Source organism: Oncorhynchus kisutch, linkage group LG15 (genome assembly GCF_002021735.2).
Source record: "Oncorhynchus kisutch isolate 150728-3 linkage group LG15, Okis_V2, whole genome shotgun sequence".
NCBI lineage: Eukaryota > Metazoa > Chordata > Actinopteri > Salmoniformes > Salmonidae > Oncorhynchus > Oncorhynchus kisutch.
In genome coordinates, this window is record NC_034188.2 from 39,924,158 (window position 1) to 39,948,166 (window position 24,009).

Below are 24,009 nucleotides of genomic sequence, written 5' to 3' on the forward strand. Positions count from 1 at the left end.
ATACAATAAATTAAATTCACAACAATATGGACAGCCATGCAGATAAACACTTATCCATGCAATATTTCTCTGTCTCTGTCTCTCTTTCTCTTGCGCTCTCTCACGTACACACATTCCTCAGACATGCACACACACTTCTCAGCCAGCTCATCCAGTGCTGTCCCAGTGGAGGTTAGTTGACAACCAAACCAAATGTAAATCAGAACTAGATGTTGAACTGACATCTGTGCCCAGTGGGTGTCCTCCTGTCCCCTGGCAGAATCCATCCACTGCCAGTTGCCTGGTACTAGCCCAGTTGCACACAACGCAGAAACTCCTGTTGAGTTAGTAATCACTACTAACAGTCCCAGTTCATGACTCATTGAGCTTTTGATGTGTGCTGATAAAAGGCAGTGATGGTACAGCAGTGGGGGTATCTGGGTCAAAATGAAGAAACACAGTTGGCGTGCTCTAAATTTGCAGTGGTGCAAATATGTGACCGTGCGGAAATTGTACATTACATTTGACTTATAAAACACTGCATATTTATACACTGCATTCTTGACATAGCTCACTCTACTATATCTACTTCTGTACATATCATTCTTAGTATATCTGGTGTAAATTCATCCGGTGTGTATAGGTATACAGTAGATTGCATTTGAATTGCTGTTACTCCGATGTTGTTCCAGCATTTCAAGATTATTATATATTTTTATATTATTTGTGTACTTGACATTTTACTGCATTTACTGGGTTGTTAGGAGCTAGTATGTCACGTTCTGACCTTAGTTCCTTTGTTTTGTCTTTGTTTTAGTATGGTCAGGGCGTGAGTTGGGGTGGGCAGTCTATGTTTGTGTTTCTATGTTGGTTTTTGAGTTTGGCCTGGTATGGTTCTCAATCAGAGGCAGGTGTCGTTAGTTGTCTCTGATTGAGAATCATACTTAGGTAGCCTTTTGGGGGGGGGGGGGGTATTTTCTGTTTTGTGGTTCGTTTGTTCGGTCTTCATAGTTGTTATTTTGTTTAGTGTTCAGTTTTGATTATATTAAAAATCATGAACACTTATCACGCTGCACCTTGGTCCTCACCTTATTCCCACCGACGATGGCCGTTACATAGTAACATAAGCATTCCGTTGCACCCGCTATAACACCTGATAAACTGTGTACTCGACCAATAAACTAAATTTGACTTGAAATTGGAAGATGAGTATCATTTTTCATAAACTCAGCAAAAAAAAGAAACGTCCTCTCACTGTCAACTGTGTTTATTTTCAGCAAACTTAACATGTGTAAATATTTATTTGAACATAACAAGATTCAACAACTGAGACATAAACTGAACAAGTTCCACAGACATGTGACTAACATAAATGGAATGATATGTCCCTGAACAAAGGGGGGTGGGGCAAAATCAAAAGTAACAGTCAGTATATGCTGTGGCCACCAGCTGCATTAAGTACTGCAGTGCACCTCCTCGTCATGGACTGCGTCAGATTAGCCAGTTCTTGCTGTGAGATGTTACCCCACTCTTCCACCAAGGCACCTGCAAGGTCCCGGACATTTTTGGGAGGAATGGCCTTAGCCCTCACCCTCCGATCCAACAGGTCCCAGACTTGCTCAATGGGATTGAGATCCAGGCTCTTCATTGGCCATGGCAGAACACTGACATTCCTGTCTTGCAGGAAATCACGCACAGAACGAGCAGTATGGCTGGTGGCATTGTCATGCTGGAGGGTCATGTCAGGATGAGCCTGAAGGAAGGGTACCACATGAGGGAGGAGGATGTCTTCCCTGTAACACACAGCGTTGAGATTGCCTGCAATGACAACAAGCTCAGTCTGATGATGCTGTGACACACCGCCCCAGACCATAACGGACCCTCCACCTCCAAATCGATCCCGCCTCGGTGTTACACTTCGACGCTAGACGCGAATCCGACCATCACTCTTGGTGAGACAAAACGCAACTCTTCAGAGAAGAGCACTTTTTACCAGTCCTGTCTGGTCCAGCGATGGTGGGTTTCTGCCCATAGGCGGCGTTGTTGCCAATGATGTATGGTGAGGACCTGCCTTACAACAGGCCTACAAGCCCTCAGTCCAACCTCTCTCAGCCTATTGCGGACAGTCTGAGCACTGATAGAGGGATTGTGCGTTCCTGGTGTAACTCGGGCAGTTGTTGCCATCCTGTACCTGTCCCGCAGGTGTGATGTTCAGATGTACCGATCCTGTGCAGGTGTTGTTACACATAGTCTGCCACTGTAAGGAAGATCAGCTGTTCGTCCTGTCTCCCTGTAGTGCTATCTTAGGCATCTCACAGTACGGACACTGCAATTTATTGCCCTGAACACATCTTCAGTCCTCATGCCTCCTTGCAGCATGCCTAAGGCACGTTCACACAGTCAAGCAGAGACCCTGGGCATCTTTCTTTTGGTGTTTTTCACAGTCAGTAGAAAGGCCTCTTTTGTGTCCTAAGTTTTCATAACTGTGACCTTAATTGCCTACCGTCTGTACGCTGTTAGTGTCTTAACGACCATTCCACAGGTGCATGTTCATGAACTGTTTATGGTCCATTGAACAAGCATGGGGAACTTAGTTTAAACCCTTTACAATGAAGATCTGTGAAGTTATTTGGATTTTTACGAATTATCTTTGAAAGACAGGGTCCTGAAAAAGGACCCTGAGTTAAGTTGGAAACGACACTTCTAGTATGGTTTTGTGTCAATATCCAATGACAATGTCTGCACCAGGATCAACTTAGGGTGTGTTGCTTACAACATTTGTAACACCTCCAATACAGCTTAACATTCTCAATGAACCAGCAGTGCAGTTTACCTCAATCTGCAATTGATCCCAGCCCTTAAAGTACCTTATCATAGGCTTATCACTAGTCTCTAACCCAGGGATTTTGATGATATTTGACCAGCGGATGCCCTCTTCCCAGGTCATGAGCACATATTGATTCACCTCCTAAATGAACTGCAGGTGGTCTAGTTCCTTTCCTTCCTCCACTCCCTTCCCACTTAGCCCTCCTTATTCCACACACACACACACACACACACACACACACACACACACACACACACACACACACACACACACACACACACACACACACACACACACACACACACACACACACACACACACGGACACACACGGACACACCTAGCCCCAGACCTGCAGATATGAAGCACATTAAGTCCCTTGGGGTCAGCACTTATTGGACTTGACACTAGGCGATGTTGACATGGATAATTGTAAACATCTGGGAGGGACTAGCGATCCCTCGGTGAAGGGACGAATGAAAGCCTCTCGGTCTGTCATAACATGTCGGGTGAAATCAACATCACTCGTCACGCCGGGGTCGTCCCCAGTTAAGGTACATGATCTGGTAAATGACAGTGTCATGTTCCCCAGAGTGACAGGTGAAATGGTGCAACATTTAGCCTGTTAGTGAACAACATTTAGCCTGTTAGTGAACAACATTTAGCCTGTTAGTGAACAACATTTAGCCTGTTAGTATTTACAAAGTGATTTCAACATCATGATGTTGCATACAGTGGCGGATGTCCTGGGTTGATGCGTGACATATGTTGGTTGTCGGATGTGAAAATGTACATTTTTGTACTTGGAGCAATGAGATTGTGGGACTGCGTAAATAGTCTGCAATCTGTTGTTTTGATATCTTAATATTAGAAGTGTTTGAATTATTGATCAACTTTCTTCTCACTCTCTCTCTCTCTCTCTCATTCAGGAGAGTGACAGTCTGTGGTGGGATGCGTTTGCCACGGAGTTCTTTGAGGAGGACGCCACCCTGACCCTCTCCTTCTGCCTGGAGGATGGACCAAAGAGATACAGTAAGACTACACTACCCACAATTCACCGGGTTTACCAAGCTGTCCTCTGTTTTCGTAGCTCACGGCCTACCTGAGGGGTACCCTATGAAAGCAAGCTAGATCTACTCAAGAGTTTTCTAAAGCTGACCAGCTTCAGTTAGCGTCACATTCCAGCTCAGGCTTCATTCATACTATGACAGCGGTTGTTAAATATGCATCGTCATCCCCTTTATTCAAGGAAGAAGGCCGATTTAAATATACATGCATGTACTGTATATATATATATATATATATATATATATTAAATGGTTGTGTTAAAACATGGTGAAATTGCAAAATATCTATCACATTATTTCGCAATGACAGAATGCACAGTAAAACTTTTGTATGACAAATTCAATTATTGTTGTTATGATGAAATTATTGTATCGATAGAGGTGGGGGAAAAAGGTGTGCATCCATTCATAGGCACACCAAAGATGGCATTAACGATAAGTAATGTAATAAAGACGCCATTTCTAAAAGCCTGTTTCACACCATAGCCTGCTGAAAATGAAAGAGAACTTTTCTTCCGTTTTGATTTGGGGCACTAATGAAAATGGGGCACTGACCAGCCCATGGATTGACTAGCCACGTGCGACAGAGTTAGCGGCAGGCAGACCAGCAATATCCACCTTCGTAGTACGGATGAAGCCTGAGCTGGAATGTGAAGCTAACTGAAGCTGGTCAGCTTTAGAAAACCCTGAGTGGATCTAGCTGGCTTTGTAGAACATCCTTCAGGTTAGTTCTGAAGGATTGGCTGCCATAGAAATGTACCAGGCTAAAAGGCGAGCCACATTCGTTTGACTGGTTATCCCGAGTTGAACTCAGAGTCCACCAAAGTTACCTGTCTGACTCTTCAAACCTGATTCTTGAGATACCCCTCTGATGTAATGCCCTTTTCTGGCGTGACCTTACACTTTAGACCTACCCTTAACTTCAATTTAAACTCCAAATTATCCCGGCCACAAGAAATGAAATAAGAATTGATCTTACCTGTTCAATTGTTAGTCTGTGTAACAATCCAAACGAATGTTTTCCACAGAAGGAAAACGTAGGGCTTAGAAAGTACGCCCCTCCAAACTTGCAGTAGAAGCTGTCGTCCACAGAGGAAATGTACTGTATCTTGACAACCAATACAATATCCCTTAAACAAGTCATTCAGAATGTTCTCACTTGGAGTTGAGAAAGCTAGACTTTTAAACTATTAAACAGTTTCTTAGTAAGAAGTTACAAACATTTCTGATCAGAGATTTGGGAAGGGGGAGCTGATCCTTAGATCTGTACCGAGGGAAAACGTCACCCCAGGGACTGACCGGGGCGGAGCACACAGCCTATATACACCTCAATGAACCATGGAACGTTGTGGGTTACAAAGTCTAAATATGTTTCGTTTAATTCAAGACAAACCTTGTTTTTTTTGACAAGCAATACAATACATTACACAAACACAGGTGGACACATTTCAATAAACCGAATTTAAAATACAATACAATACAAAACTAAATACAACACAAACTTCAATTCCAAATCGACCAGATGAATTCAACCGTTTCTAAAGAAGGACTTAAAAAGGTTCAGGTGTAACCCCTTTCAGAAATGTGTTTGAGCAACAACATGCTTTTTGACATCATCACTAGAGTATTGTCAGTATTGGTACTCTACGTAGAAAGACGGTTTATGACACACAAATTCACAGACATGTCGCATTTACAGTAGATCACGCCATATCATATCACGTAGGTAGTTGTGAGTGGGGTTTGCAGTATTGCCATTTATGCTCATCTACATAGCCTGCCTTTTGACAGCACCAGCTCATTGAATATCAGACAGGCATAGATATTGGTATGTATGTTTACTCTCGGTTTGAAATGCGTCGCCGTGTACAAATGCACGTGTGTAATTCAACCTAGAGATTGCGTGTGTATGTGCGTGGGTGCATGCACGCGTGTACACGTGTGTGCACAGCCTTTTTCTTTTCAAATAGAAAAATAGAAAATCCCCTCAGTGTAGAGACGGTAACCTGGTTCCCTCGGGAACGGACAGCTAAACGCCATGACGATGATGACTCACCGCCAGTCAGAGTCATTCTAATTTCAGGTTTTCAGACTGACACACAGACATACAGTGGCTTCAGAAAGTATTCATACCCCTTGACTTATTACACATTTTGTTTTGTTACAGCCTGAATTCAACATTTTTGTCAACCATCAACACCCAATAAATACCTTTATAATGACAGTGAAAATGTTATTTTAGAAGTTGTGGCAAATTTTTATTGAAAATGAAGTTCAGAAATATCTCACTTACATAAGTATTCACACAACCGAGTCAATACTTTGTGAAAGCACCTTTGGCAGCGATTACAGCTGTGAGCCTTTCTGGGTAAGTCTCTAACAGCTTTCCACAGCTGGATTGTGCAACAGTTGTCCATTATTCTTTTCAAAATCTTTCAAGCTCTGTCAGGACCTGAAAATGGTTGTCTAGAAATGATCAACAACCAATTTTTGTTAATCATTTCTAGACAACAATTTTCAGGTCTTGCCATAGATTTTCAAGTAGATTTAACTCAAAACTGTAACTGTCTTCTTGTTAAGCAACTCCATTGTATATTTGGCCTTGTGTTTTAGATTATTGTCTTGCTGAAAGGTAAATTCATCTCCCAGTGTTTGCTAGAAAGCAGACTGAAGCAGGTTTTCCTGTAGGATTTTGCTTGTGCTATTCCGCTCCATTCCATTTATTTTTTATCCTGAAAACTCCCCAGTCTTAAACGATTACAAGCATACACATAACATGATGCAGCCCACCACTATGCTTGAAAATATGGAGAGCATTACTTTTGCCCCAAACATAACACTTTGTATTCAGGATAACAAGTGACTTGCTTTGCCACATTTTATGCGGTAATACTTTAATGCCTTGTTACAAACAGGATCCATGTTTTTGAATATTTTAATTCTGTACAGGCTTCCTTCTTTTCACTCTGTCAATTAGGTTAGTATTGTGGAGTAACTACAATTTTGTTGATCCATCCTCAGTTTTCTCCTATCACAGCCATTAAACTCTGAAAGTGTTTTAAAGTCACCATTGGCTTCATTCTGAAATCCCTGAGCAGTTTCCTTAATCTCTGGCAACTGAGTTAGGAAGGATGCTTGTATCTTTGTAGTGACTGGATGTATTGATAAACCATCCAAAGTGTAATTAATAACTTCACCATGCTCAAAGGGATATTCAGTGTCTGCTTTTTAATTTTTTTACCCATCTACCAATGTCCTTCTTTGCGAGGCACTGGAAAACCTCCCTGGTGTTTGTGGTTGAATCTGCGTTTGAAATCCACTGCTCGACTGAGGGACCATACAGATAATTTTATGCGTGGGGCACAGAGATACTGTAAGGTAGTCATTTAAAAACCATGTTAAAAATCATTATTGCACACAGAGTGTGTCCATGCAACTTATTATGTGACTTGTTAAGCACTTGTTTTACTCCTGAACTTATTTAGGCTTGACATAACAAAGATCTTGAATACTTATTGACTCTAGCCATTTCATGTTTTGATTTGAAATTCATTTGTTAAAATTCTGAAAAGGATCATTTCTCTTATGGTGTATTATCTGTAGCCCAGTGACAAAACAATCTAAATGTAATCCATTTTAAAGTCAGGCTGTAAAACAACAAAATGTGGAAAAAGGCCTTCCTTTCTGAAGGCACTGTACACACACACACACACACACACACACACAACACACACACACACACACACACACACACACACACACACACACACACACACACACACACACACACACACACACACACACACACACAGACACACACACATTAACAACTACATTCCGTTTTCAAGGAATTGTTGACCCAAAAGGGCCCCACTTTAAGTTATGTGCTGCTTATAAAGGCTTCATAAAGCCTTCAGAAACACGACATAAATGTGTCACAAATCATAATGTCATTCTTTTTAAAGGGTTCATAAATGTGGCATAACTGTGTGATATGTCCACCAATGTAAAAATGTGACATAACCCACTAGGTCAAATATGAGGGAAAAAATGGTCGCACAAGCGCCTCTTAATAAAGTCTTTATTGATCATATCAAATTGAGGCTTCACAAAGCATTTATATCCTTGTCATGCATCTTGGTAGAGCATTGCAATCCCAGGAAAGTAGGCACAATTCCCTGGACCAACCTTACTTAAAAGTGTATATGCATGCATGGCTCTAAGATGCATGTATGCATAAAAGTGTCTGCCAAATTCTATACACTGAGTGCACAAAACATTAGGAACACCTTCCTAATATTGAGTTGCACCACCTTTTTCCCTCAGAACAGTGTCAATTAAGCATTTCTCTACACTCGCATTAACATCTGCTAACCATGTGTATGTGACAAATAACATTTGATTTGATTTGGAGGTATGCTGGCCCATGTTGACTCCAATTGTTCCCACAGTTGTGTCAAGTTGGCTGGATGTCCTTTGGGTGGTGGACCATTCTTGATACACACGGGAAACCCAGCAGCCTTGCAGTTCTTGACACACTCAAACCGATGCGCCTGGCACCTACTACCACACTCCGTTCAAAGGCACTTCAATCTTTTGTCTTGCCCATTCACCCTCTGAATGGCACACATACAAGATCCATGTCTCAATTGTCTCAAGGCTAAAAAATCCTCCTTTAAGTTGTCAACCTCCTCTTCAACTACACTGATTCAAATGGACTAAATAAGGGATCGTAGCTTTCACCTGGATTCACCTGGTCAGTCTTTCATGGAAAGAGTGTTCCTAATGTTTCCACACTCTGTGTGTGTTATATTATATGACTCTAAAACATTTCTAGGATGGCCCAACCTCTTTCCCTCTTGGGTGCATAGTCAATATTGGACATGACCTCAACTTCCCCCCCAAATGCTGTGCTGCAGGATGACACAGTCTAAAGTGCAGTCATGCAGAGCAAAATACGTTGGTAGCAGTGGCAACCTGTCGTTCATGGCAGGTAAAGGTGAAAAAAATATATTTTGCACGTTATTTTGTCAATAATACATATCACATATCAGTTTGTGAACAATAAAAAAAAAATCTAAATTAAAATCTAAATTTAGTTAATGAAGCCTCCATACAGGCAGCTCCAAAATGCAGGAGTTTCAGCCTAGCTCAGTGCTTTCTGTGGTGGCGGGGCAGCCAGCGGAAAATACGGAGCGTAGGGGTTGGTAATGTTCTCTAGTTGCGCCGTGATCGGCTAAGTGTTCTGTCACTCATGGGGACACTACGTCACTGCCAAATCTAAGGGTAGAGCTAGAAAATTCAAGCCCCTTGGGTGCTGCCATAGAGTTACATTAGAAGTTCCCATCCAAGAAGACTCAAGGTCATTGGCCACAGATAAAATTAGGTCAGATCTCGTTATATCTACAGTAGCTATTTATTATTATTTTTTTATTTTTTATTTCACCTTTATTTAACCAGGTAGGCTAGATGAGAACAAGTTCTCATTTGCAACTGCGACCTGGCCAAGATAAAGCATAGCAGTGTGAACAGACAACACAGAGTTACACATGGAGTAAACAATTAACAAGTCAATAACACAGTAGAAAAAAAGGGGAGTCTATATACATTGTGTGCAAAAGGCATGAGGAGGTAGGCGAATAATTACAATTTTGCAGATTAACACTGGAGTGATAAATGATCAGATGGTCATGTACAGGTAGAGATATTGGTGTGCAAAAAAGCAGAAAAGTAAATAAATAAAAACAGTATGGGGATGAGGTAGGTGAAAATGGGTGGCTATTTACCAATAGACTATGTACAGCTGCAGCGATCGGTTAGCTGCTCAGATAGCAGATGTTTGAAGTTGGTGAGGGAGGTAAAAGTCTCCAACTTCAGCAATTTTTGCAATTCGTTCCAGTCACAGGCAGCAGAGTACTGGAACAAAAGGCGGCCAAATGAGGTGTTGGCTTTAGGGATGATCAGTGAGATACACCGTGACCAGTGAACTGAGATAAGGCGGAGCTTTACCTAGCATGGACTTGTAGATGACCTGGAGCCAGTGGGTCTGGCGACGAATATGTAGCGAGGGCCAGCCGACTAGAGCATACAAGTCGCAGTGGTGGGTGGTATAAGGTGCTTTAGTGACAAAACGGATGGCACTGTGATAAACTGCATCCGGTTTGCTGAGTAGAGTGTTGGAAGCAATTTTGTAGATGACATCGCCGAAGTCGAGGATCGGTAGGATAGTCAGTTTTACTAGGGTAAGTTTGGCGGCGTGAGTGAAGGAGGCTTTGTTGCGGAATAGAAAGCCGACTCTTGATTTGATTTTCGATTGGAGATGTTTGATATCAGTCTGGAAGGAGAGTTTACAGTCTAGCCAGACACCTATGTACTTATAGATGTCCACATATTCAAGGTCGGAACCATCCAGGGTGGTGATGCTAGTCGGGCATGCGGGTGCAGGCAGCGATCGGTTGAAAAGCATGCATTTGGTTTTACTAGCGTTTAAGAGCAGTTGGAGGCCACGGAAGGAGTGTTGTATGGCATTGAAGCTCGTTTGGAGGTTAGATAGCACAGTGTCCAAGGACGGGCCGGAAGTATATAGAATGGTGTCGTCTGCGTAGAGGTGGATCAGGGAATCGCCCGCAGCAAGAGCAACATCATTGATATATACAGAGAAAAGAGTCGGCCCGAGAATTGAACCCTGTGGCACCCCCATAGAGACTGCCAGAGGACCGGACAGCATGCCCTCCGATTTGACACACTGAACTCTGTCTGCAAAGTAATTGGTGAACCTATGAATGGACTGACCATGTCAACTTTCATACTTTCAAAATCTTAGCTAGCAGTCATCATCATGAATCAAGTCGACAATCTACTGGCAAATCCTTTTAAATCCTTGTCATATGAAGATAAATAGTAAAGAGAAATTATAAATAAAATGTGTCGGTGCTCATCGGCCATTGGACAAAAACATTACACAACAAGTTGAAAATTGCAAATTCAACAATGAGTGGCTTGGAAGGAATCAGTGGCTAACTGCAAAGCATTGCAAAGCAATCACTAGCCTGCTATTCAGTGGAGTGGGTGTGTGGTCCCAATTATGGGTTTAAGGGTCTCTTTTCCAAGCTTAAAGTGATAAACATTCAACATTGGCCATGCTGTCAATCCAGCATGATTTCTGCCGTACTCAAAATAACTGTTAACTCGGAGCTGAGAAATCTGACTTCAGTGAGTTCAAGACAACTGGGAAGTTTGGAAAAAAACGAGCTCGACTGGCAAAATATCTTTTGAACGGTCATCCAACTTGGAATTGTACTTCGGGAACTCGAAACCTCTTTCTAGAACTACGACATGAAGATCACTGATGTCATCATGATTCGACCTTGTTTTTTTCCCCCACCAAGATATACATGCTAAAATCACCACTGCAAGGGTGTCTGACTTTATAGTAAGTACAGCGTGATATGATATAAGGCATTATGTATGTGTCATAGATGACCAAAGGTGTCTGACTTTAGAGTCAGTACAGCGTGATATGATATAAGGCATTATGTATGTGTCATAGATGACCAAAGGTGTCTGACTTTAGAGTCAGTACAGCGTGATATGATATAAGGCATTATGTATGTGTCATAGATGACCAAAGGTGTCTGACTTTAGAGTCAGTACAGCGTGATATGATATAAGGCATTATGTATGTGTTATAGATGACCAAAGGTGTCTGACTTTAGAGTCAGTACAGCGTGATATGATATAAGGCATTATGTATGTGTTATAGATGACCAAAGGTGTCTGACTTTAGAGTCAGTACAGCGTGATATGACATAAGGCATTATGTATGTGTTATAGATGACCAAAGGTGTCTGACTTTAGAGTCAGTACAGCGTGATATGATATAAGGCATTATGTATGTGTTATAGATGACCAAAGGTGTCTGACTTTAGAGTCAGTACAGCGTGATATGATATAAGGCATTATGTATGTGTTATAGATGACCAAAGGTGTCTGACTTTAGAGTCAGTAAAGCGTTATGTGATATAGATTCTTTATGGATGTGTTATGAATGACCGGAGGTGTCTCACTTCAAACTAAGTATTAAACGGACACTACATGAAGTCGCAGTACTTATGAAGGCATTATGAAGGCATTATGAAGGCTTTAGGAAGCCTTTATAAGCTTCACTTCAATTAAAGTGGGACCAATAAAGGTTATACCTATTTGGTTAGAATATCATCACATTTTGAAGAGCATAGCCAGAACTAAATATTTCAGATTACTCCACATTTAGCTCTATCATCTGAGTTATACCGCAGGTAACTGCATGCTTTTCAAGATCAGTAAACATCAACTGATCATGTCATTTCAGATACGTGAGGGTAGCCTCTTTCTGATCCGTGTGTCATTTGGCTTGCTTCATCCGATATTAGGCTTTTGGAAAGCGCTTGACATCGGCAAGTCCTCTTCCTGATAAAATGGTCAGTCGGACTATTGTCATCACCACTGTAGATGGCAAGCAAATCCAACAATATTTGGATATAGCCATCTAGTTTATCCCCTGAAAATTGGCTTGTTAATTAACTAGCCATGTTGACGAGATCTATTAGCTAGCTAGCCAATTTCACGTGGTCCATCAATCAATGTAGCCTATCATGTCTGTCAGCAGCAATCGTGATGAAACACTCTGAAAAATAATGTTGAAAAGAGGATAATGTTAGCTAACTTCGCTAGGTAGGCCCACGTTGGTTGGAGAAAAACATTTAGTTAGGTCTAGCCAACTGTACAAAGTGTCTACTGGTAGCTTGCAAAGTAAACATGATCAGCTAACTGTACATCGGCAAATGTACCCTTCTGCTGCTTGACAGGCAGATCCCACAAATGAACCTAAACCACTCACACTTGTCAATTATAGTTTATTTTAAATCACTCAAATATCCAATTAATGGTGGCCAATATTGAGCGAGAGAGAGGCTACCTTTTTACGTATCTGAAATGACATGATCAGTTGAGGTGTACTGATCATGAAATAACTCCTGAGGATAGAGCTGAACGTGCGCATGGAATAGTCAGAGATGTGTAGTTGTGACCATGCTCTGCAAGAGGTGGGGATGATGATGTCACAACCAAAGTAGTTCACATTTATTTAACAATCCCTTGAAAACGGCAAGCAGTTGTTAATGGGTTTAGAGGAGCTGCGGATTGCCTTGTCCCCCCCCCCCCCTCCCCCAGCAGGCAAACTGAACGCTCTGCAACTTATTGTGACGTCTTATTGAGAACAATCTATTGTGAAAGTGTACACTGAACCAGTATGATGTGTCTTATGGTCAAATAATGAATTGGAGTGGTGACTGGTTAACTGCGTTACACTGAAAGACTTAGTGTGTTTCATGCCACACTGACTGAACCATCATTCATGCAAGACTGCTTAATGCATTAGTACGCCTTACTAATGCATAATAGATGCTTTATAAATATGTTGCTAAGGTGTAATTGATGTGTAGTTCAACAAGTATCTCCCATGGTTGATGGCTGTCTATTAGTCCCATGTTGGACTGCAATGCCCATCACCACCTGAACTGCACTGTATAAACGGCACGTACTTTCAACTCTAGCCATTCTCAGCCTCAAGCATTCTCTCAAAACACAGAAATTGTTGAGTTTGATCTCCTGGTAATAACAGTAATCAGTAGTTACTGTATGATGAGTGAGTGAGCGGTCTGTAGCTTGAGGCCTATTTTCCCATGAAAGCTATCAGAAAAAAAAGAGACCATGTTTTGTCATTTCTGTTCGGTGTGAGACGAGCACATTATGTTGAATTTGATTTCGGCACCAAAAATGTGTTTGAATTTGATTTATTGCAAATGAAGGACAGGCCTGAGACAAATTGTTTGTATAGCATTCGTAGGCAAGTTAGATTGGCCTGTTGTTGAATGCAGTATTGAACCTATAGCCTATACTGCTTAAAATAAGGGTGCTTCTATATAGCATTGGTGCTTCTATACAGCGTTTCTTCGAGCCGTATGTCTTTTTTCATTATGACGTAGGTTTTTAAGGGAAGAAAATGTTTTAGAGATGAACATGCCTCTCTCTCCCTTCTATCTCGCCCTATGACTTGCTCTCTCTCTCTCTTTCTCTCTCTCTCTCTCTCTCTCTCTCTCTCTCTCTCTCTCTCTCTCTCTCTCTCTCTCTCTCCCAGCTCGCTCCACTTTCTCTCTTGCTCTCTCTCAGTTTCTTCTCTCGCCCTCTGCCTCTTTCTCGTCTCGTCTCCTCTCCCTGCCCCCCCCCCCCCCCATTAGTTTTTTTTCGTTCTCATTCCAGCTTCCACCCTCAAAGAATAGACTTTTTCATACCTGGCTAATGATCTAGTTTATTAAGCTTCCTTTAGTATTTTTTTTGGGACACTGATTACAAGTGAATTGCTGGTTGTAACATGTATACATGTCACATGTAACATGCATTATGTATAAGGATCATAAAAGGATTGTATAATCATTTAAGGATAATGTACACATACAGTATGAAGATTGCTTGGATCAATGGTATTATAGATATTTGTTTGTGGAAATGTTACAGAATGCAGCTTTACCACAATATCCTGTTCATAGTTTAGTAGATGCCTTGTTGGTTTTCTTTGTTGCCATAGAGAGTATATTTTCAATAAACTTCCTGAATTGATGCTCCCTTCCCATGACCGAAAAATCACCCAAATTATCTTGGGCTCTTGCAATATATAAGACGTGATGAAAGTTCAACAACTTGATGCAACCTCACAGCCATTACTAAAAAAGCATTTTTTTTTTACATCGGATCGCAGTAAAATCTCACCGTAAGCAGCTCGAAGAGAGATTTTTATTTTTTTTATGAATAAGAAAAAAACATGTGATCATCTGACTTTGCAGTAGCTCATTACCGTGCATTCCATTATATTGTACAATCCAAATTAGAATAGCCTACCGGTAACTGTTATAATGCATCGTAATGGCATCATAACATGTCATTATCCTGTCATAACAGGTCGTACCCGTGTTGTAACAGACACTGTGTGCTATCAGAGAGAAGAATCCCCTGATGCCACAGCAAAGGAAGAGGAGAGATTGCATTATTACACGGGTGTGGGGTGGGGATGAGGGGTGGGGCGCTTGATTTTGATATGGGGTGGTTGAGAAATTAGCAGGGTTTTGGGGGGTGCGGCGAGGGGGGTTGGGGCTGTTGATGCTGATATGGGGGGGGGGGGGGGGGGGGGGGGGGGGGGGGCGATAAACATGGTTTTGGTGGGAGCTGTGTGAGGGGTGTAAGGGTGTTGATGCTGACGCTGGGGGGTATCTGAGTGAGAGATGGACAGGGGGATTGGTAGGGGGAGAAGGGATGTTGAGCGGAGTGATTGACAGGTGGGCTGATGTGGCCTTGGCTCAGCTGCAGAGCGAAGATGCCTGGTCCGTTTGATTGACAGCCGCGCAGGCCTGGGAACCACGGTGACGACGGATCGGGCACAGAGGCAAAGCGACAGAGAGAGCAAGAGAAAATGATAGAGGGAGAAAGAGAAGCAGTAGGTGTGTGTGTGTGTATGTGTGTGTGTGTGTGTGTGTGTGTGTGTGTGTGTGTGTGTGTGTGTGTGTGTGTGTGTGTGTGTGTGTGTGTGTGTGTGTGTGTGTGTGTGTGTGTGTGTGTGTGTGCTTGTGCGTGTCTGTCTGTCGGGGAATGAGACAGATAAATAAATCCTTTGGATGAAGAGTTGAAGTAGAAGTAAGGGGAGGGAGAGTTGCGAGAGAAAGAGAGTGAAAATACCACTATCAACAGCTTTGGCAGCATTATTCCACCCTGAACAGTCATGTCATTGAAACATAAAAATTTATTTGAATTCAATTGAGAGTGTAGGTGTGTGGGAGTATGACAGTATATCATGCGTCACAGATTGTATTGGTGAGTAAGAGAAAATGTCTGTTGAAATAATTAGGAGCAAATAGAAGTTTCTACTACAAACTGATTCAGGCTCAAGGTCTGGATTGGGTAAACTGATCCTAGATCTGTGGTTAGGGTCTACATTATGTGTACTGCTAATTTGTACAATATACATATTTCACTTTAACGCAATGATGCAGACAATGATGCAGACACCACTCAACACATAGCAGCAGATTGAGGTCTGTTTGAGTCTGTTCAACTTGGGGAGTGGTCCATAGCTTTTCAGCCAGGTTGTCATGATCAGATCACGGTGGGAACCATTGAGCACAGGGCAACAGGAAAAGGGGGAGACCTATCCGAGGGCACCAGCTGTCATAAAGGATGGGCAAGTCTCTTATCTTCCTGCTTTCTCACCACTTTCTGTGCCCCGTACAAAAACAAACCTAACAAACCAGGCTTCCCTTCCCAGTTGGGAAACAATAGCTTTCGCAAACAGCAGGCCCCTCCCTCTCCTCCTCTATCGCATTGCCTCTGCAAAGCAATTGTGTTTGCTGGTTTCAGAGCTGCTTCCTCCTTTGGCTTGGCTGTCTCTCTCTCTCTCTCTCTCTCTCTCTCTCTCTCTCTCTCTCTCTCTCTCTCTCTCTCTCTCTCTCTCTCTCTCTGTCTCTCTCTCTCTCTCTCTCTCTCTCTCTCTCTCTCTCTCTCTCTCTCTCTCTCTCTCTCTATCAAAAAGACTCTAATACGTAATTTGACAGAAATCAAAAGTCTTGTTCACAAAGTACTTTGTTAAGCAAATTGTATTTGTTTTCTTCCATTTGTGAAATCAAGTTGCAATGGAAATGACAAACATGCAAGTCATGAAAAAAAGGAACTTTTAAATTGTGAACCGTCTAGAAGAGTCAACCAGGCTCGCGCTGCGAAAGGGGAGAGAGGATTCAATATTAACAACAATAAAAATGATTCCCATCTCCACAGGGGAAAATACAAGAGTTCCACCTGGATTACATACACAGAATAATTACATACATACGTACAAACACACACACACATGCACGCAGAACGCGCACACACACACACACACTGGGACATGCATACATGCTTTCTCACTCACTCACTCACTCACTCACTCACTCACTCACTCACTCACTCACTCACACACACAGGCGGACACATACATCCTCCCCCCCCCCCCACTCACACACACGCAGAGACACGCTCTTTCATACATAAATCCATATCTTTATAGATAACACATACGGGTCAAGACACATCAACCAGTACTAAAAACAGTGGATCAGCTCTGCATTAGCCTCCTCTGCCCCGCTCTCAGCCTATGAAAGGCCTCACTTAAAGGTATTACATTTTTATGTGCCTTTTTTTCATCTTACTCACTCACACACTCTATTTGACTGGGCCCATTCCACTCCCGTTGTCTGTTTTTGACTCCCGGCGTGGCCAAATCAATGGTAATGACCGGTACTCTGTGCTCTCTGCATGGCCCCTGATAATCCGGGCTGGATCTGAAACATGCTCTGATAGCATCTCGCCCAGTCCCGCTGGGCTTTACAATCACCTACCTGGGGCGAATCCCCACTGTCCCGAGAGTAACACCAGAGGAAAGCCACGCGGGAGAATTGGGAGTTGTTTAAAGAAACACAGCTGGATGGCAAGACGCTGCTTGTGTGTATAAGTGAGACTCACTCACAGACCACTTGTGTGTGTATGTGGCTAATACACAGAGACTCGGTAGTGTTTGAAAGGATCGCTTAGCAGAACGAAGCAAGGTATTTCTTTGAGGAAAGGGAACTGAACTGATTGCTGTGATGAACAGAATATTTATTAAATAATACTGTGTGTAATAGCAATCTGTAATGATCTTGATGAACTTAGTGTCATTCACAACATATTTTGTCTTTGCTCATTTTATTAACTCGGCTGGTCATGTTCCAATCATATTCTTAGACCTTCATTTCTGCCATTGAGTTATAGTGACACTTCACAGTTAGATTGAGGAAATGAATGTGACTCTCTTTTTTTAAAGCACTGTATGTGTTCAATCATATCTAAATCACTGCTTTATTAAAAGCAATGTATTTCAATATAAAACCTTCTCATCCAGATTTTTGACCAAGCTAACGAGTGCTGATACAAGATTGAGTTGTGCTGGTGTTGGGGGGAGTCTAAGCACTAAGGCAGTGATGGTGGTTGTGGTGGTTGTAGCCCAGGGGGCTCTCGGTGCGTGCTCTTGCCTCCCCACGGGGCCCTGTTCTGGGGCTGGGAGAGTAGAGAGAGAGGCCCGGCCTCCAGCAGCCCCTCCTGAATTATGGATGGAGGTGAAGAGGAGAGGAGGACTGGCCTCCAGGGGATGGGGGGGATGTATACCCCCTCCTCATCCCCCCCTTCTTCCTCCCTCTCCTCCTCTCCCCAGTCCTCCCTCCGCCTGCTCTTCTTCCCCCACCCCCGGCGGCATTCAGGCATGGCGGAGGGTTGGATGAGGGTGACTGGAGATGCGTCTCTCTCTCTCTCTCTCTCTCTCTCTCTCTCTCTCCCTCCCCCCGCTCTGTCTGTTCGTAGCTGAGGTAGTAAAATAATTGCTCTCTCCAAACACTAAGGGTTATATTCAATCAAAACCAGAATCCATATGCTGATGGAGAGAGGCAAAAAAAGAGGTCTTCCATGACTGTGGAAATTCATCTTTCATCAATATATTGTTGAGTTTCCTTTTGCATCCATCAATAAATGATGTTTCAGATAATGAAATTCTTGGGTTGACGCACAGCACAGGAAGAATGCCTACACGGTGAAAAGATTTTGAAAGATTTGAGGGTTTCGACCCACCATTGAAGGCTGCGATGATTGTTGATGCAACAGTTTAAAGCTGCAATGAAGCGGATTGTTAACACATGATAGAAGCCACAATCTATCTGCAATATTAAAGCTGATCTACCCCCTAAAAAAAGTCTAAAGTAATAATAATAATTTAAAAAACATGATGCTCTCTCGGGATTGATAATGAGTTCACTCTTTGGGTTTTAGGTAGCCAAATGACAGAAAGTACAAGGCTGAACTTGCATACTTACCTTTTGTGTTCATTTGCTCAGTATGTGTTTGCAGAAAGGGGGGTTTTCATAGTCTATGTCAGATTTATTGTGCTCACCCCCCCACACCTTAAATGATAACTGAAATGGGTTTTCCCGAGTTGTGTTGTATTGTCAAAGACTTTATATTGGAAAGCTACTTTTTCAATAATAAATAGAAGATATGTCTTAGCAACATCTTGTTCTTTTTCGTACTTCAGGCTTGGTAGGTTTGCCTTTTTTATGTCCGTGTCTAAATACAACATTTGAGTGACGGAAAATAGCAAACCACTACAACTCAGCCCTGAATTTAGTATTCCAATTTAAAGAATGCTCACTATTCAGTTAGATGGCTCTTTGCCTTTTATATTTGGTTGCCTCTCTCTAAAATGTACTAAACTTTTTAATGATGCTCCTTTGCTAATGTGTTTTGACAATTGTGTTAGGATCTTAATGAATTCGATAATTGCCACTATCTGAGTGGCTTTCGGAGAAGTGTTCGACACAAAAAGAAACAGGGTCGTACAGTTCAAACACCCAAACAGACAGAGAGAGATGAAAATGGAGAGAGCGAAAGAGAGAGAGAGAGAGCACAAAGAGAGAGCAGAAATAGAGTACAGAGAGTGAGCAAAGAGAAAGATAGAGCACACAGAGAGAGAGCGTGCAGATAGAGCACACAGAGAGAGAGAGAGAGAGAGAGAGAGAGATCACAGATAGAGCCAGAGAGAGAGCACAGAGAGAGAGAGCACAGAGAGAGCACACACATAGAGAGCACACACAGAGAGCACAAAGAGAGATAGAGAGCACAGAGAGAGAGAGAGCACAGAGAGAGCGAGATAGAGATGGAGAGAGAGAGAGAGCACATAGAGAGAGATAGCACAGAGAAAGAGAGAGAGCACAGAGAGAGAGAGAGAGCACAGAGAGAGTGAGAGCACAGAGAGTGAGAGCGAGAGAGAGATGGAGAGAGAGAGAGATGGAGAGAGCACAGAGTAAGAGAGCACATAGAGAGAGATAGCACAGAGATAGAGAGAGAGAGAGCACGGAGAGAGTTTTAATGAAAGTTTTATGACTGATTAAATATTTAATATTCTGGGCAGTGATTCCCATATTCTAGCTGGGTGTGTCAAATCAAATGTTATTTGTCACATGCGCCAAATACAACAGGTGTAGACTTTACCGTGAAATGCTTACTTACGAGACCTTAACCAACAATGCAGTTCAAGAAATAGAGTTGATAAAATATTTACCAAGTTAAAAAAATCAATCAATCAAAAAGTAACAAAAGAAATGTACATAAACAATATCGTGACTATGTACAGGGGGTACCGATACCGAGTCAGTGTGTGGGGGGTTACAGGATAGTCGAGGTAATTTGTAAAGTGACTATGCATAGATAATAAACAGTGAGTGGCAGCAGAGTAAAAACAACGGGGGCGGGGGTCAATGTAAATAGTCCAGGTGGCCATTTAATTAGTTGTTCAGCAGTCTTATGGCTTGGGGGTAGAAGCTGTTAAGGAACATTTTGGTCCTAGACTTGGTGCTCCGGTACCGCTTGCCGTGCGGTAGCAGAGAGAACAGTCTATGACTTGGGTGAAAATGTGACAATTTTTGGGGCCTTTCTCTGACACCGCCTAGTATATAGGTCCTGGATGTCAGGAAGCTTTGCCCCAGTGGACGTACTGGGCCGTACACACTACCCTCTGTAGCGCCTTACAGTCAGATGCCGAGCAGTTGCCATACCAGGTGGTGATGCAACCGGTCAGGATGCTCTCGATGGTGTAGCTGTATAACTTTTTGAGGATCTGGGGACCAATGCCAAATCTTTTCCGTCTCCTGAGGGGGAAAAGATGTTGTCGTGCCCTCTTCACAACTGTCTTGGTGTGTTTGAACCATGACAGTTTGTTGGTGATGTGGACTCTAAGGAAATTGAAACTCACGACCCGCTCTTCAGCCCTCCTTTTCCTATAGTTCACGATCAGCTCCTTTGTCTTGCTCACATTGAGAGAGGTTGTTGTGCTGGCACCACACTGCCAGGTCTCTGACCTCCTCCCTATAAGCTGTCTCGTTGTCGGGGATCAGGCCTACCACTGTTGTGTCATCACCAAATTTTATGATGGTGTTGGAGTCGTGCTTGGCCACGCAGTCGTGGGTGAACAGGGAGTACAGGAGGGGACTAAGCACGCACCCCTGAGGGACCACAGGGTTGAGGATCAGTGTCTACCCTTACAACCTGGGGGCGGCCCGTCAGGAAGTCCAGGATCCAGTTGCAGAGGGATGTGTTTAGTCCCAGGGTCCTTAGCTTAGTGATGAGCTTTGTGGGTACTATGGTGTTGAACGCTGAGCTGTAGTCAATGAACAGCATTCTCACATAGGTGTTCCTTTTGTCCAGATGGGAAAGGGCAGTGTGGGGTGTGATTGAGGTTGCATCATCTGTGGATCTGTTGGGGCGGTATGCGATTTGGTGTGGGTCTAGGGTTTCTGGCATGATGGTGTTGATGTGAGCCATGACCAGCCTTTCAAAGCACTTCATGGCTACCGACGTCAGTGCTAAGGGGCGGTAATCATTTATGTGAGTTACCTTCGCTTTCTTATGCACAGGGACTATGGTGGTCTGTTTGAAACATGTAGGTATTACAGCCAGCGAGAGGTTGAAAATGTCAGTGAAGACACTTGCCAGTTGGTTCGCATATACTTTGAGTACACGCCCTTGTAATCCGTCTGGCCCCGTGGCTTTGTGAATGTTCCCCTGTTTAAAGGTCTCGCTCTCATCGGCTACGGAGAGCGCGATCACACATTCGTCCATAACAGCTGGTGCTCTCATGCATGCTTCAGTGTTGCTTGCCTCGAAGCGAGCATAAAAGGCATTTAGCTCATCTCGTAGGCTCGCGTCTGGGTTTCCCTTTGTAGTCCGTAATAGTTTTCAAGCCCTGCCACATACGACGAGTGTCAAGAGTCAGTGTAGTAGGATTCAATCTTAGTCCTGTATTGACACTTTGCCTGTTTGATGGTTCATCTGAAGGCATAGCAGGATTTCTTATAAGCGTCCGGATTAGTGTCCCGCTCCTTGAAAGCGGCAGCTCTAACCTTTAGCTCGGTACAGATGTTGCCTGTAATCCATGGCTTCTGGTTGGGAAATTTATGTACGGTCTCTGTAGGGACAAATTCGTCAATGCACTTATTGATGAAGACAGTGACTGAGGTGGTATACTCCTCATTGCCATTGAATGAATCCCGGAACATATTCCAGTCTCTGTGCTAGCTAAACAGTCCTGTAGTGTAGCATCCGCGTCATCTGACCACTTCTGTATTGAGCGAGTCACTGGTACTTCCTGCTTTATTTTTTGCTTGTAGGCAGGAATCAGGAGGATAAAATTATGGTCAGATTTGCCAAATGGAGGGCCAGGGAGAGCTTTGTATGCATCTCTGTGTGTGGAGTAAAGGTGGTCTAGAGTTGTTTTTCCTCTGGTTGCACATGTGACATGCTGGTAGAAATGAGGTAAAATGGATTTAAGTTTGCCTGCATTAAAGTCCCTGGCCACTAGGAGCGCTGCTTATGGAAGAACATTTTCTTGTTTGCTTATGGCCTTATACAGCTCGTTGAGTGTGGTCTTAGTGCCAGCATCGGTTTGTGGTGGTAAATAGACGGCTACGAATAATATAGATGAGAACTCTCTTGGTAGACAGTGTGGTCTACAGCTTATCAAGAGGTATTCTACCTCAGGCGAGCAATACCTCGAGACTTCTTTAAAGTTAGACCAGAAGTTATTGACAAATAGACACACTTCCCCACTCCTGGTCTTACCAGATGTTGCCCCTCTGTCCTGCCGAAACAGGCAGAAGCCAGCTAGCTCTATATTATCCGTGTCATCGTTCAGCCAAATCTCAGTGAAACATAAGATATTACAGTTTTTAACATCCCGTGGTAGGATAGTCTTAATCGTAGATCGTCCATTTTGTTTTCCAATGATTGCACATTGGCCTATAATACGGAGGGAAGTGGTGGTTTACATACTCGTCTGCAAATTCTTACAAGGCCCTCCTCCCCTGTTTTCTCTGTATTTTCTTTACCCTGATGACGCGATTTGGGCCTTGTCTCGACAAAGCGGTATATCCTTCTCGTCCGACTCATTAAAGAAAAAAAATATTAGTCCAATTCGAGGTGAGTTCGCTGTTCCTGATGACCAAAAGCTATTTTCGGTCATAAGAGATGGTAGCAGCAACATTATGTACAAAATTAGTTACAAACAATGGGAAAAAAAAAAAAAAAAAAAAACAGCAGAGCCATCCCCTCTGGCGCCATCATCGTCATCATCGTGTGTGTGTGTGTGTGTGTGTGTGTGTGCGCGTGCGTGCAAATGTATATGTGTGTGTGGTTGATCTTACGTACTGTAATTTACAGTATGCGTGTCTTTAACCTGTTCCTCCCTGAACTCTATTTATACAGACAAGAGTTCAACTACAAACAAGACACTATTACATGATTTTTAATACTGTGAACTGTGAATATTGGCACATTTAGAGTACATCATAAACCAGAGGATGTCTGGTTCCTCTTTAAGTTTCTTTGTTCTAGAGAGTTTTCCCTTGCTACAGAGCTGCTTGCTCTTTAGAGGTCTAGTTACTTCAAATATCTTTGTGACAAATGTTACTGTAAAAATATATAAAATAATACATTTTTACAAATGATTCATTGACATTACTTGACCAAAGTCAGCTGTTTGTCACATGGTGTTCGCTTCGTCTCCCTCCATGGACCTTAACCTCTGACCCAACAGTAACAGCAGTGACAGGTCATATTGGCGTGTACACTCGGCCATCCGTTGCATTATCTCGAGCATTAGTGCTGCTGGAGATACAGTAAGCAAAGACACAGGTCGATAGCAAGACCAGTTTGTTCGTTTTGTTAAATAGGCTAGAAGGAACCTCTTCAATCATTGATCACACACTCAGAAAATATCAATGCATCAATGAACCTTTTTGTTTCTCTTCATATGTCTGTGTGTCGATATCTTCAAGGGATAATTCACCCCCAGAAGTAAAAAAATAAAACATGAAAACTCCTGTCATTCTGGTAAATGCCCATGTTCTATCAGTTGGTAAAATAAAATAATAATTCACCACGATTTAACTTCTAAGTGGTCCCTCTGTGAAATCAGGTAATCGTGTAGGCGCTTGTC

General features: G+C 42.8%; 1 protein-coding gene across 6 annotated transcripts in view; it reads left to right on the top strand.

Annotated features, from left to right (window-relative positions):
* The window catches only part of LOC109904734 (LIM domain-binding protein 2), an 84,194-nt gene that overhangs the window by 19,246 nt on the left and 40,939 nt on the right, over positions 1-24,009 (top strand). For all 6 annotated transcript variants that reach the window (XM_031790250.1, XM_031790251.1, XM_031790252.1 and 3 more), the window contains exon 2: positions 3,735-3,837. In XM_031790250.1, coding sequence (XP_031646110.1) covers positions 3,735-3,837 — 103 coding nt within the window. The remainder of the gene's footprint in view (positions 1-3,734; positions 3,838-24,009) is intronic.